At 43.1% G+C, this 14,279-nt stretch overlaps 1 protein-coding gene across 1 annotated transcript; it reads left to right on the top strand.

The window, feature by feature from the left end:
* Positions 1 to 11,526: 11,526 nt before the first annotated feature.
* LOC139752933 (uncharacterized) lies at positions 11,527 to 14,068 on the top strand. Its single transcript, XM_071669015.1, has 2 exons — positions 11,527 to 12,461; positions 12,501 to 14,068. The coding sequence occupies exons 1-2, from the start codon at positions 11,796 to 11,798 to the stop codon at positions 13,320 to 13,322; spliced, it is 1,488 nt and encodes a 495-aa protein (XP_071525116.1). The 5' UTR covers positions 11,527 to 11,795; the 3' UTR covers positions 13,323 to 14,068.
* The last annotated feature ends 211 nt before the right edge of the window (positions 14,069 to 14,279 follow it).

Here is a 14,279-nt window from a genome sequence, read left to right on the forward strand (position 1 = left end):
CTTGGGCGCTCATAAGAGGCGCAGAAGATTAAAATTTTCTTCAAGGGCGGGAAAAAAAGAGGGATTCTTACTCGTTTCATAAGACTAGGAATGTCTGCTGATGACAAACTTTAGTCTTATGTTTATATTTAGCATTTCGTGCTAGAAATAAAACTGCTGAAATGGACCCATAATGTCGTCAACGTCCTATAAATAGGGGTATATAGTACGTACTTGACGGAGTGGGATGGGGTGGGCGAGTGTGTGGGTGGAAGAGAGAGGAAAGGTTAATGGAAGGGAGAGAAGCAGCAGCACAGGTGATGAGGGAAAATGAACATGACAGGTTAGATGAAGCAGTGGAAGAGGCATACGGCGAAGGAGAAGAAAAAGAAGAAGAAGAAGAAGAAGCAAAGAAGACGAGGTGAAAAACATATTAAGAGGAGGTGTATAGAAACGCATGGAGAAAACATGGACAGAAATAGAACAAGGAGGAGTAATGAGAGAATGAGACAAGAATAGATATAATAATGATTATACTGATGAAAAGGATATTGAGGAAGGTTAGAAACTAAGTAGGAGAAAGTAACTATAGAAATAAAAGTAACAATAGAAATAAAAGTAACAACAGAAATAAAAGTAACAATAGAAATAAAAGTAACTATAGAAATAAAAGGAAATTAAATTTCTGTATTGTAAAGTAGTGAGAATAAGAAATAATAATAGAGGAAGGGTAGAGACAGACAACAAAGAAAATGGAAAGCTGGGAGGAAGAAAAAAAATCTAAAGGCGAATCGAATGAATCATATGAATGGCCAGCACCAAAAAGAATATACCGTTTGTGCAAAACGCCTTTTGAGGAAGCCTTCGACTGGAACTATAACTCTCTCTTATTTTTTTTTTTTTTACATACTCCAGCCTCCCCGCCATACCTGCAAACTCTCCTTTGATTCAATTTACACCCGCTTCAAACCTCGTCCTGCCTGTGTGAATAGTCCTTTACCAGGGTGGCTTTGGTGTGCTGGCTTCTATCCCCCCGGCTCCACTCACTCCCAGCCTCTCCCAGCTGCCGACCAACCTCTCTCTCTCTCTCTCTCTCTCTCTCTCTCTCTCTCTCTCTCTCTCTCGAATCGACCAAACAGAGGAGAGGGAACTTCTGCATATCTCCTCGTCCGTTCACCAAGTGGAGTACCCTAAAGTTTCCTCCAACTTCTACAATGAGAGTACGTGGGAAGGACAGATAACAGGAGACCTGATGGTCCATGACGAGGTTATCTGCTGGAGGACAGTACATGGGAAGGACAGATAACAGCAGACCTTATGATCTATGACGAGGTTATCTGCTGGAGGACGGTGCGTGGGAAGACCAGATAACAGGAGACCTGGTGGTAGTATCACATGAAAAAACATGATAAACACAGATAACATGAGACCAAAGTGGCTCTATATCCTTGGGTCAAAGTGGCGATCGCCTGATCGACTTACGTCACCACACCTTTGTTCCAACCATTGCTCTTGGTGATACAAGAATTGTCCCGTACATACTACTATGAATGTCATAAAAGCAATCTATAAGCAAGTGTACAGCTAAAGAGGCAGATAACTCACTTTTCTCAAGGCTATTTGCATACCAGCTACTAATACTGTTGTAACACAACCCACGTGAAAATATTCATCACTTGACATTTACCATTGGATACATAATATATGTCAACAAAGTGTTATTGCTCTTCAAGAAGTGTGTAACTTTACGTCACTTAAATGTTCACCATTAGATACATATACAATATATTCCAGCGCAATACTGCTGCAATTCTACCAACGTGTAAATTTACATCACTTAATGCTCAACTAATCACCATTAAATCTATAATGTATAGGCCACAAGATTTTAAATCTTTCGGGAAAAATTAGAAATAACTTTCAAGTGATATGAATATTGTAATACATTCGCATTATCCGGAAAGAACAGTATACCAAATGCGAAATAATTCAAGATTGATTTTGTTTATCCTACTGAAGAGAAGAAGAAGAAGAAGAAGAAGAAGAAGAAGAAGAAACAGCTCTGTACAAACACACTCACCTCCCTAAATTGCAGATATACAGTCATCTCCCTAAACCGATGATATACATTTACAGTCACTTCCCTAACGTGTGGGTATACAGTCACCTTCGTCATCTAAAGATATACAGTCACTTCCTAAATCCTTAACATAAGTCCAGGCATCTCCTTAAATGGTATCCTATGTATGTTCTGTTCCTCACTTTTACTTTTGTCCTTTTGGACATTCACTTCATTCTCCAGTCTCTCATTTCTGGTACTTATCAATCTCTCTCTCTCTCTCTCTCTCTCTCTCTCTCTCTCTCTCTCTCTCTCTCTCTCTCTCTCTCTCTCGTTATCCATGTCCAAGCACGTCACCTTTATCTTCCCGTCCCATGGCTCCTGCCTGTCCTCCCTCGCTTCCATTCCTCAGCCCTTGTTCAACCACTTCACTCCTACACACTCTCTCTCTCTCTCTCTCTCTCTCTCTCTCTCTCTCTCTCTCTCTCTCTTCTCTCCCTTCCTCAACTCCCTCGGCTTCACTCTTCTCTCTCACTTCCCTCTCACCGCCACGCCTACCAGCGGTCTGTATAACACCTACTTCTGGCTGGATTTTGCTTGACATTTTTTTCTTTACATTCGTTGTCGAAGAAGATAAAGATAATATTTGAAGAAAAATCAGAGTCCTTATTAAGTAGAGTTATTCCTTTATTCTCGAGCGTGATAACGATAAACATAATGATGGTAATTTTGATAATAAGGGATATTGCTACTACGAAAGACGCATCACATGATATGGTAGCTTTATGCTATTACTTAGGGAGCGTCAGGTAATTAAAGACTAATGGAGACTGCCAAGCCATGAAGAGCATAAATTACCATGAGATGCTAAGAGCCTCCAACGGTATGCAAGAATATCAGGAGAGCTCATGTTTAATGCATGATTATACGCATTTAATCTCACCGAAATAGAAAATGATGCAGAATACCGTAGTGTAGAGGACTTTGGAAGCAAAACTATATCAATCTAGGAAGAACAGACTATCTAATGCTTGAAGAGTTCTGTAAAAGGTGTGCAAACGTTGCTACAATGACAATGTTTACGGTGATCTTAAATCTACATCTTAAGCTTGGCTTTTGAAGCATTAAAAAGAAAGGAAACTGCTGAAGGCAACAGGAGCTTTGTATAGAAGACAAAGGTCAAAGACATATGCAAAACTGCGGGATTCAGTGTTCAGATCTTGAAGTAACACATGAAACAAGACCTCATGTATTGAGTAACACAATTACAGTCACCCCATGTAAGTGGAGAATTGATGCTGATATCACATTCCACACTCTCAGTGTAGTAGGTGGAGGTGTACATCATTCTCAAACCACAGATGAGGCATTAGAAGGTCACTAAGGTGCGATTCAGAGAGGCTAATCTCCTTAATAACATCACTTAAGGCACCCATTGCTTGGCATTAGGTGATAGATATATGCTGAGTTTCCTCCAGTATGCTCCCTGCCAGCATTGAACAGGCCTACTGGGATTATTAAGTGCTTGGCAAGACTCCGACAGCATTATATAGACCCATTGGATAATTGGACCAATGTAGATCCATATATATATATATATATATATATATATATATATATATATATATATATATATATATATATGTACATATATATACATACATACGAATAAAGTGCATCGAAACGAGCACCTTCATACAACATACAAACCTCCAACAGCCAGGATCGAACCCGGGACCCCTATGCAAGAGGCAGGAATGCTAACAGCTAGGCTATGGGCCTTGCATAGACGTCCCGGGTTCGATCCTTGCTGTTGGAGGTTTGTATGATATATATGTATATATATATATATATTTATATATATATATATATATATATATATATATATATATATATATATATATATATATATTTATATATGAAAGGCTGGAGATACCAGGCCACGTATCTGGGCTTGATGTAAGGCATGGAGGTAATGTTGGTGCTCTGTGTTCTTCTTGCTGTTATTGCTAATGCCGTTGCTGGTACTGTTGGTGTTATGGCTATTATGTTATTGCTCCTCCTCCTCCTCCTCCTCCTGCTACACTCGCAACTATATCTGTTCTGCTGCTGCTGCTGCTGTAACTGCTACTGCTGATATTGAAGCTGTTGCTGTTATTACTGCTTTTTCTGTTGCTGCTGTACCCACTGCTGAGGTCATTCATTCAATCATTACTTCTAATGAAGATAATGCATAGATTTCTAGCATATGGAGTGTGTAGTCTTCGATTCTATCTGGCTTCCTTAATCTAGCATTTGATATAAACACGATACTGTCAGATACTTGAATATGATCGCATTCAATCATATGCAAACGATTAGCATATGTTGAAACATAGTCGTTAATTTAATGCTTAAATACATAGATTAAAAAGTATTTCATCGAGAGCTATAGGACGAGTGGAAACCTTTATGTAATCCTACCCTTATGTACTCCAGCAGAGATACAGGTTTTGTTTTACATGTTTAATTAATCTCTTTGGTTCACTGCTTAATACGGCATGTAATATTCTCGTGTAGGTTAGGTGAGAGTGGGGAGGGTACCTGTAAATGGTGTATGTGTGTGTGTGTGTGTGTGGGTGTTGTTGATATTGTGAGTTAAAATATCTGTGTGGATTCGGATGTGTGTATCTTTATGTTTGTTGTGTGTGTGTGTGTGTGTGTGTGTGTGTGTGTGTGTGTGTGTGTTTGTAAAATTTTGTGTCCTTGTATTCGTGAATTTGTAATCAAAGTACCTATTTCTTATTACCTATTTGTACAGTGTGGGAGAGAGTTTTACTCCAGTGAAACCCTATCGCTTGACCACCTCTTTCGTAAGGTGAGGCTGACGCGTTGCGTTCACCGCAGGAACATCTAGAGCTAAGAATATAGGGTTCGTGTGAGACACATGTTCCCCAGTGTTAAGATGTGTGAGATGGAGAGAATGTACGTTTGTGGAATGATGCCAGAAACCAATTAATACTGAGGCAGAAAGAAAGGATTGCAGCCTGAGCCAGGTAGTGGAACTTGACATCCACTGCTGCTCTGGCTCACTGCGCTGTTATAAATCCTTCTCAGTGTCCAGGCGAGACGGACTCTAGCTGCCTAGTGCCATACGATTATAAAGTTTGCAATTCTGTATTTGTCACTGAAGCCCCAATCAAAGTTATCGCATTAACAATATATATATATATATATATATATATATATATATATATATATATATATATATATATATATATATATATCACTCTGTTCCATTCTAATCTCTCAATCTCTCTTCCATCTCTTTCTCTTCCTCCGGGTCTCCATCTCCTTCTCCCAGGACCTCTTCTTCTCTCCCACTCGACCGTCCATCACTTCCTTCCTGTTCCTTCATCGCCCCACTGTTGCTAATGTGCGTATCTTTCTACCCCGAAGATCTACGCCGTTGCCAGGTTGGCGGGAGAAGGTCTACAGATCTACAAGACGAATATATTCTCATTGTTTCTTCCCTGAGACGAGCGACTGATGTAGTATCGCCCTGACTTTGTTCCTGTTTTCCAGACACCCTCTCTTCTTCTCCTCCGTTTTCCTTCGCTTGTTTTTTTTCATTCTTTCCTCTTTTTCTTCTTTAGCATCATCATCATCTTCCTCCTCTTCTTCTTCTTCCTCTTCTTTTTCTTCTTCGTCTTCTTCTTCTTTTTTTCGATGACCAAAGACTTAAAGTAATTAAGAAACTTGAACTCAAGCAGCACAGAGACAAAAAAAGTACTTAACATGCTAGATAATGAGCGGTATGAGTAAGAGAACTTTTACAAAAGAGACAGAGAGCTAATGATGAAAATAATTTGGACTACACATAAGAGACGAAATTGAATTCCGGTAGGTCGTATGGCCCCCAATCATACAGATGAAGATAAGGAGGTTAGAGAGAGAATTCGAGGAGATTTCAGAAGCAGGATGAAAGTGAGTGGGATATAAGAACCATCACGAGAAGCTGGCTGAAAAATAAACCCTTTACAACTTAGACAGAAGCAGCGAAGGATACAGGATGATCTATTCACGAAAGGAAATTGAGGACATCCTAGATCTGAAAGCTTCTCAACAGAGAAGGAGCAGTACGACTAAGTTCTAAGTACCTTTTTATCTTTTATTGATGTTCAAGATCTTGTGTGATTGGGTCAGAGGCTTCATGCTAATAATGATAAGAAGATATGGCTACCAAGAACGGAGATAACATACTGATTTTATGCAGCCATCTTATATTGTTTGAATAGATTAGTATATATATATATATATATATATATATATATATATATATATATATATATATATATATATATATATATCCAGGCATAGGAATCTAACTTAAAAAAGGTAAAGTCAGGCACACAAAAGTATTTCATCAGTGAATGAGAGGGGGGTACGTCAACACACGTAAAAGCTTAAACTCAAAAATTCTTTCGTATGTTCTTCTGAGGGTTTTTTCCTCCTTCTCCAGTTTTCAAGATGTCTTCTAAATTTCACGAGAATATTTGGCTCTACGAACCGCGAAACTGGAACAGCCGTTATTCTTTTGTGCCTGGGGATATAAATGTTAGTGTTTTAAAGACTTTGTCATCACAAGCGCTGTATTAGAGTTTCTCCTGGTCTAATGGCTTTCATGATATCTTCTAAAAGCAATAAAACCGACCTGAGAAATAATGAACTCTTTCCATTTCGCTGTATGATAAAGGTTGTTTATCCACAGCAATTTTCAGTGGTATCTGGGTTTTGTTTATGGTCCCGCACCCATGTGAGTTTTATTGCCCTCGGGAGCCAGTATGTTGCCTCACTGCAGCTTCAAGTTTCAGCAAGGGAGGCGAGAGAGAGAGAGAGAGAGAGAGAGAGAGAGAGAGAGAGAGAGAGAGAGAGAGAGAGAGAGAGAGTAAATGAACAGTTTTAGACAGTGAAGATGGTCTACTTTGAGAGAACATACGAACACACGGAAAGAAAAAAAATGAAAAGTCAGGGAGACAAACTGCTGAAAATAGAGATGGAAAAGAGGATATAATAATCCATGAAAGATGAAAGGGAGATGAATCTTGAAAATACTAGGGACTGAAGAAAGAGTCAGGGTTAATTCAAAACAAAAATATATGCATATGATAAGAAAGAAAGCAAAGAGAGGTTACAAGGAAACATATAAGGAGATAACCTGGAATAAGATGGGGTAAGGAGAGGAAGGTACGAATGAATGTAAAGGGAGAGAAGGATTAGGGTATGATGGTCATACAGAATGGGAGTGAAGCAGAGTTGGGTATGGTGGAAGTAATGGAGGGCTAGAGTGGACCAGGGTGTGGTGGTGAGGAGGGTGGAGTAGTATCTTTTGGAGGAGATGTGGTGTCTGAGTGCAGCAAGGAATGGTGGAGGTGGTGGGGGGTGGTTGGAGCAGGGTAGGGTGTTGCAGAGGTGGTGGACAGCTGCAGAAGAGCAAGGTGTGGTGGAGGGTTGGAGAAGACCAGTGTGTGGAGGCGGAGGGTGGAATAAAGCTGGGGGTGTTATGGTGGAGGGAGGAATGGAGTGGAAGGAACAATTCAGGAACTGAAGCGCCATTAGCTTAACACAATGCTACCGGAACCTAAGGCTCGTCCATTACATTACTAATGTCCCGAGAAATAATGTACTTGAATTCCATCACCATCACCACTTCCATCTACGTACTCTCCCCATCACCGTCATTGTCCTTTCACTCTCCAACTCCGCTTCACCGTTGCCATCTCGCCCTCTCCAACAGCTATCTATTATATCAACAGTAATACTTGTTAACCAATGGCGTCTTAGCTACGTCTCTTCCTTGTATATCAACTGGTTGTTTGAAGTCTTCCATCTCATTTCCGTATCTACTGTGATGATGTGATCATTACACGAAAGTGCACTTGGAAACTTATCCTGTTTCATTTCTCAACATCAGCCTTGTCTATGCGTGATGAGATTAACTTCACAGTCACTAAACCTATACCTTATGGAGCCTTGACGTAGGCCTTGAACTTGGAGAAGGAGGAAGAGGAAGAAGAAGGAGAAAGAGAAAGATATGAGCATCAAGTTTGTCACAGTTAACTGCATGATTAAGAAGGGCTGAGAAAGGTGGCTTGTTAATGAGATTGTCGATAATGAGGAGAAAATGTAACGAAAAATTCCTTTGTCTTTTCAGAAGATTGTGACTGTAACGCTTGACTGAGCGAACAATGACTTCATTATAGTGTGTTGACGTACAGGAAAATTTCATTCATCAAATGAAGAAATAATGAGTTTGGAGTCATCAGGTCTTGCCTCATGGTTGTGGGTTATATTACGTAGTTCCTCTTATAACGTGAGCCACGATGTCGACGTGATGAGTATAATGTAATGTGATTAAAGGTGAAACAAGCCGATATGATGTGTGTGTGTGTGTGTGTGTGTGTGTGTGTGTGTGTGTGTGTGTGTGTGTGTGTTGCCCTTGCAATCACCTGTCACTTTGGCTCATACAACCTCTAGACTTCTCCTCTTTGATCTCTCCTGTTTATAGCTGTTCCCCTTTCTGCTTTCCTACTGGTCATGGCTCCTCTCTCTCTCTCTCTCTCTCTCTCTCTCTCTCTCTCTCTCTCTCTCTCTCTCTCTCTCTCTCTCTGCAACCCCCTTTCCCCTCCCTCGTCGTTCTCAGTTCGCCTCACTACCCTCTGTACTGGAGGCAGACAGTTCGCTCTCCAGTATTTTTCGTGAAAAAGGATGTAGCAGAATTTTCGTCTCTGTTATTTACGACCTGCGTTACTAGATTCTGCGCAACACACTACCCCTCAGCGACAAGACCAGCACATCCCGTTTTCCTTGAAGTAATTAATGAGTTTCCATAGTGACTGAATCAAACCTAACATAACGTAGATAACCGTAACGTAACGTAGCGAAACGTAACCTCATTTAACATAACGTAACATAACACAATTGAACCTAATCTACCATGACCCAATCTACTCTGACCTAATCTACCCTGACCTAATCTACCTCCAGGGTGTCGAGTACTGTAAGTACCTAATCATACAGCTCGGTGGGCGCCTGACAAATGGAAGTATTCAGAGGGGAAATCTTCCGAGAGGCATGAACCAATGAGAATCGACGTTTCAGGAACTGGCCCCAATAGCAGCAAGCGAGGGATGCGGCTACGACCAATAAAACGAGGCGTCTAGGGAATTCAGCCAATAGGAGGAGGAGGAGGAGGAGGAGTGGGAGGTTCCATTAAAGAAAACCCATCTTGATATTCCACTCCCGTGAGGTGGTAAATATCCAAGTATGTTTAATGGATCGGAGAAAAGAAGGCGTATAAGGACACACACACACACACACACACACACTATAATAGCCGAAGTAATACCTGTAAGAAAGAGAGAAGGAAGCAACATCACAATAAATGGAAAGGGATGGTTGCACCAGAGCTGAGAAGGATTTTAGAAGATCAAAGGTCGAGAGGAGAGAGAGAGAGAGAGAGAGAGAGAGAGAGACACTGACAAGACAGTTAAAGAGACAGATCAACTGACTGATCGACCATAAAATGACGGAATGCGAAGCTATATCAGTATACTGCTGTGTAAAAGATCGCGAAAACATATCCCCCAAAAGCAACATAGCCATCCCGTACAGACGCAGGCTTCTCCTCTCTCTCTCTCTCTCTCTCTGTCATTCAGGCCAGTCATGTAAATCTCCGGGGAACAAATATTGTGGTGTGTGCAGTGTGGTGTAGTGACGGTAGAGCGGAGGAGGGGGGACGGTGCTGGAAAGAGCCTTAGTGGGGGAGTGGGTCGAGAGAGAGAGAGAGAGAGAGAGAGAGAGACTCGAGGGAAGAGCGAAGGAGGAGAGAGAGAGAATGACCTAGACTCTAGGTAACAGCTGGGATAGGATGGGGAAGAGATACACTAAAGAAAAAAAAATACGAAAAAGGGGAGAGAATGGGGAGACAATCACACGCAGTGAAGGGGGTGATATTAAGGTCTAAAAGGAGGAGGAGGTGGTGAGGTGGGGAAGAATCCAAACTAGGGTTGGGAGACGAGGCCATAAATCCAGTAATGGTCGTCAAATGTCGAGTGTCTCCTCGTACACCAACGTCCTACAAGGGACGGACCACAGAGGGGGGCCTCATGACGCCATCTCAAGCGTCTGGGGCCCCTCCATGCATGACTGACGTATCATGCGCTACTATGGCAAGGTGATGAACGTCGAGGAAAACCGAGCTAGAAGGAAGTTAGTATAAGGGTTATATTGCTAACCTTTGATACCAGGGGAGGCATGGATTTTGGTGGCACTGTATTGCTCTGTGGTGTCACTGGTATACGGGAAAGGGTGGCACTGTAGATGTCACTGACCAACGAAATAAGGGATGGGATGGGAGACGGTGGCACTTGGTGTCACTGACACCTTACATCCAGATTAGCAAACGGGGAGGAGGGAGGGTGTGAGTGACACCATGGGGGTGTTACTAACCCACTCTGCCACCAGCATTGAATGAGACTAGACATCATTAACCTTCTTGAGGCTATACTCAGGGAAGAGACCTGAGCTCTCAGCAACCGACCAGTGGCTAAGATAGAGTTCCTTCCCTGCAAACTCTTTTCATAACAACTCCATCTTGTTGACCCACATAGAGGGAAAGAAAATCTTTCTGTTCAGTTGGTTCAGATAAATACTTGAAGTCCAGAGAACAGCAGTTGAGGGCGATGTTCTCTAGCGCTTCTTTCTCAGGGGAAAATATGGTGAGGGGAGCCTGAGCCATGGTGCAATTTCCCCTCACAGGGCTTCAGACTGAGGACGTAATATCTCTTTAGGAGTAAGGTTCATTCCCTTCAGGTGTAAGGTCATTCCCTTCAGGTGTAAGGTTCAATCCCTTCAGGAGTAAGGCTCATATTCCTTGGGTTTGGTCACCTCACTTAAAAGAAACATAAAGAGCTACTAGAGAAGGTCTAAAAGTGCTGAGGTCTAGATGAAGGCGAGACCTTATATTTGCCCATTTTAGAACACAAAAGAGTAAGGGGTGACCTGATCACAACTTTACATTTATGAAACAGTTTGATGACGTAGACGTCACATGAAATTAAACTAGAAACTTTTTGAGAAATATGGTAGTAGAGTAGTCATAGACGGCTTAGAAATAGTTAGAAACTTGTTTGATAGTAGATACTGTTCAAGAGATGGGATCCTACGAGTGTAAAACTCCCTCCCTCTTACATTACTAATACCTCATAAACACACACACACACACACACACACACACACAACCCCGCAACGGCATGTGTGTACCTAATATGCGTCCCTCGTAGACGTGTCGTCATCATCACACCTGACGGACCGACAGACAACTCCAACCACCATCCTGGCCAAGACCTCCACCTCCACGATCCTTGGAGCAAATTTTCCTTCCTTTCCATCGCTTTCCTTCTTCATCATTCCTCTCCATGTCTTCCTTATATCATTCCCGGAAAATAAATTATAATTGAAAATGAATAAATATAGATTAGACACATTTGTAGTTGTGTGGTGTGTGTTCATGGTGACGATCGCGACCGCCCTGTTGTTCAGCGCCCTCGAGAATGAGGAGTTGAGGTTGATCTCCCTCCTGAGGTAGAGACACAGGCAGGCTTATTCCCTCTACGTCCCTTTCTTCGGACAGGTGGAGTACAAGGACTTCACTGCTCCAGTTGAGGTCGGCTCAGACTTTAGGCATTTAGTGCGGAATGTACTGACCTTGAGGGACATGGCGTCCGAGCCCAGCGTATGGGCAATGTGCCTCGACCTCCTCAAGGTCCTCCTGTCCTGGAAGGCCGTCGGGGTACTTCTCCTGGTGGTGCTCATGAAGATACTCCTGAGGTGTGTGCGCGCCAGGAGATGCAAGGACCCCGTCATGGTCAAGGACAAGGAGAAGAACAAGGGGTCTGGTAAGAAGAACGCCAGCAGCCCTACAGCTCCGGTTTCTGTTAAGGACAACAAGGAAGCCGCTCAGAGTGGGAAGAAGAAGAGGAAGGCCCCAGCTCAGAGTAGGGAAGTTCCAGCTTTGTGTGATGTGGCCGAAGAGGTGAAGTCTGAAGTTGTGACTGATGGTGTAGCCGAAGAGGTGAAGTCTGAAGTTGTGACTGATGGTGTAGCCGAAGAGGTGAAGTCTGAAGTTGTGACTGATGATGTAGCCGAAGAGGTGAAGTCTGAAGTTGTGACTGATGGTGTAGCCGAAGAGGTGAAGTCTGAAGTTGTGACTGATGGTGTAGCCGAAGAGGTGAAGTCTGAAGTTGTGACTGATGATGTAGCCCAGTCTGGCAACGAAGTAGTTCGTAAGAAGAAGACCAGAACTCGTAGGAAGAACAGAGCTCCAGTTCAGGCCGGAAAGGAGGTGAAATCTGAAGTTGTGACTGATGATGTAGCCGAAGAGGTGAAGTCTGAAGTTGTGAATGATGATGTAGCCGAAGAGGTGAAGTCTGAAGTTGTGACTGATGATGTAGCCCAGTCTGGCAACGAAGTAGTTCGTAAGAAGAAGACCAGAACTCGTAGGAAGAACAGAGCTCCAGTTCAGGCCGGAAAGGAGGTGAAATCTGAAGTTGTGACTGATGATGTAGCCGAAGAGGTGAAGTCTGAAGTTGTGACTGATGATGTAGCCGAAGAGGTAAAGTCTGGCAACGAAGTAGGTCGTAAGAAGAAGTCCAGAACTCGTAGGAAGAACAGAGCTCCAGCTCAGGCCGGAAAGGAGGTGAAATCTGAAGTTGTGACTGATGATGTGGCCGAAGAGGTGAAGTCTGAAGTTGTGACTGATGATGTAGCCGAAGAGGTAAAGTCTGGCAACGAAGTAGGTCGTAAGAAGAAGACCAGAACTCGTAGGAAGAACAGAGCTCCAGCCCAGGCCGGAAAGGAGGTGAAATCTGAAGTTGTGACTGTTCATGTGGCCGAAGAGGTGAAGTCTGAAGTTGTGACTGATGATGTAGCCGAAGAGGTAAAGTCTGGCAACGACGTAGGTCGTAAGAAGAAGACCAGAACTCGTAAGAACAACAACAAAACACCAGCTCAGGGTCCTCGTGAGATGAACAGTACTCCAGCTCAGGGTTCTGGCGACAGGGCTCTTCCAGTTCGAGAGTCTGGTAAGAACAGAACCCCAGCTAAGGAGTCGGATACACCCGAGGCTGGTAATGATAACTTCAGGCGAGAAAGGAGCTGGCTGGAATTTCTGGAGATGCCAACTGAAGAGAGAGAGTTAGTCCAGAAGGAAACCCCATCTATTGAGGACGAATTTGGTATTTAGATTAAGTTCCCCGCGAGAGGGAAGTATATCATCCTACAAGGAGGTCGTCAAGGGGTCACTCGGGCTTGCCAAAAACTGCAGCGTCTGGTGGACCTGTCTCGGCCTAGTGGTATCGACCTCTTCGCGGAAGTGAACAATACCTCGTCCAGGGTTCGTCCTTCCAGAATTTGGCCGTGTGGGAACGTCTTACGAATGGTGAATGTTGACCCCCGTCTTCATGGTGTAGTTATTGGTAGATCGGGGAAAACCGTACAGGGCATAAGAAATAAATATTGTGTTGACATTTACGTGCCCGGGAAGACGGAGGAGTACAAGATAATCGATATTGTCGGACGAAGGGAAGATGTACAGTCGGCCGAGAGAGAGGTACTGTGGCTCATTAGACAAAGCATCAGGAGTTCCTCCAGGATGTACAGCAACATGGATGGAGCGCCTCATGAGAGAACGTCCAGGAGGAGGGGGCCTAAGGCTGTGTTGTCTGGTGATGTAGCCGAAAGGATGAAGTCTGAAGTTGTGACTGATGGAGTAGTCGAACAGGTGAAGTCTGAAGTTGTGACTGACAATGTAGCCGAAGAGGTGAAGTCTGAGGCTGTAGTGTCTGGTGATGACTGGGCGGAGGATACCGAGGGGTTCTGGCGTCTTAACTGAGGACCCAATGAAGGCTGTGGAGTCTGGTGATCCAACTGTCTCCGGGAATGTGTGGAGATGTACCATGTTATTATTGTATATTTTTATTTAATTGTAAATTTGTATATTTTTATTCATTTGTAAATAACTATTTCATCCAAATCGTCCATGGCTATATCCTACCATGGACAGTCATCCATGGCTATATCCCACCATGGACAGTCATCCATGGCTATATCCTACCATGGACAGTCATCCATGGCTATATCCCACCATGGACAGTCATCCATGGCTATATCCTACCATGGACAATCATCCATAGCTATATCC

Source organism: Panulirus ornatus, chromosome 13 (genome assembly GCF_036320965.1).
Source record: "Panulirus ornatus isolate Po-2019 chromosome 13, ASM3632096v1, whole genome shotgun sequence".
Lineage (NCBI taxonomy): Eukaryota > Metazoa > Arthropoda > Malacostraca > Decapoda > Palinuridae > Panulirus > Panulirus ornatus.

Excerpts from the sequence above, each read along its gene's own strand:
- LOC139752933 (XM_071669015.1), top strand. The coding sequence starts at position 11,796 with ATGGCGTCCGAGCCCAGCGTATGGGCAATGTGCCTCGACCTCCTCAAG. Across the intron at positions 12,462-12,500 it reads CTGATGATGTAGCCGAAGAG|GTGAAGTCTGAAGTTGTGAC; the intron begins GTGAAGTCTGAA and ends GTAGCCGAAGAG.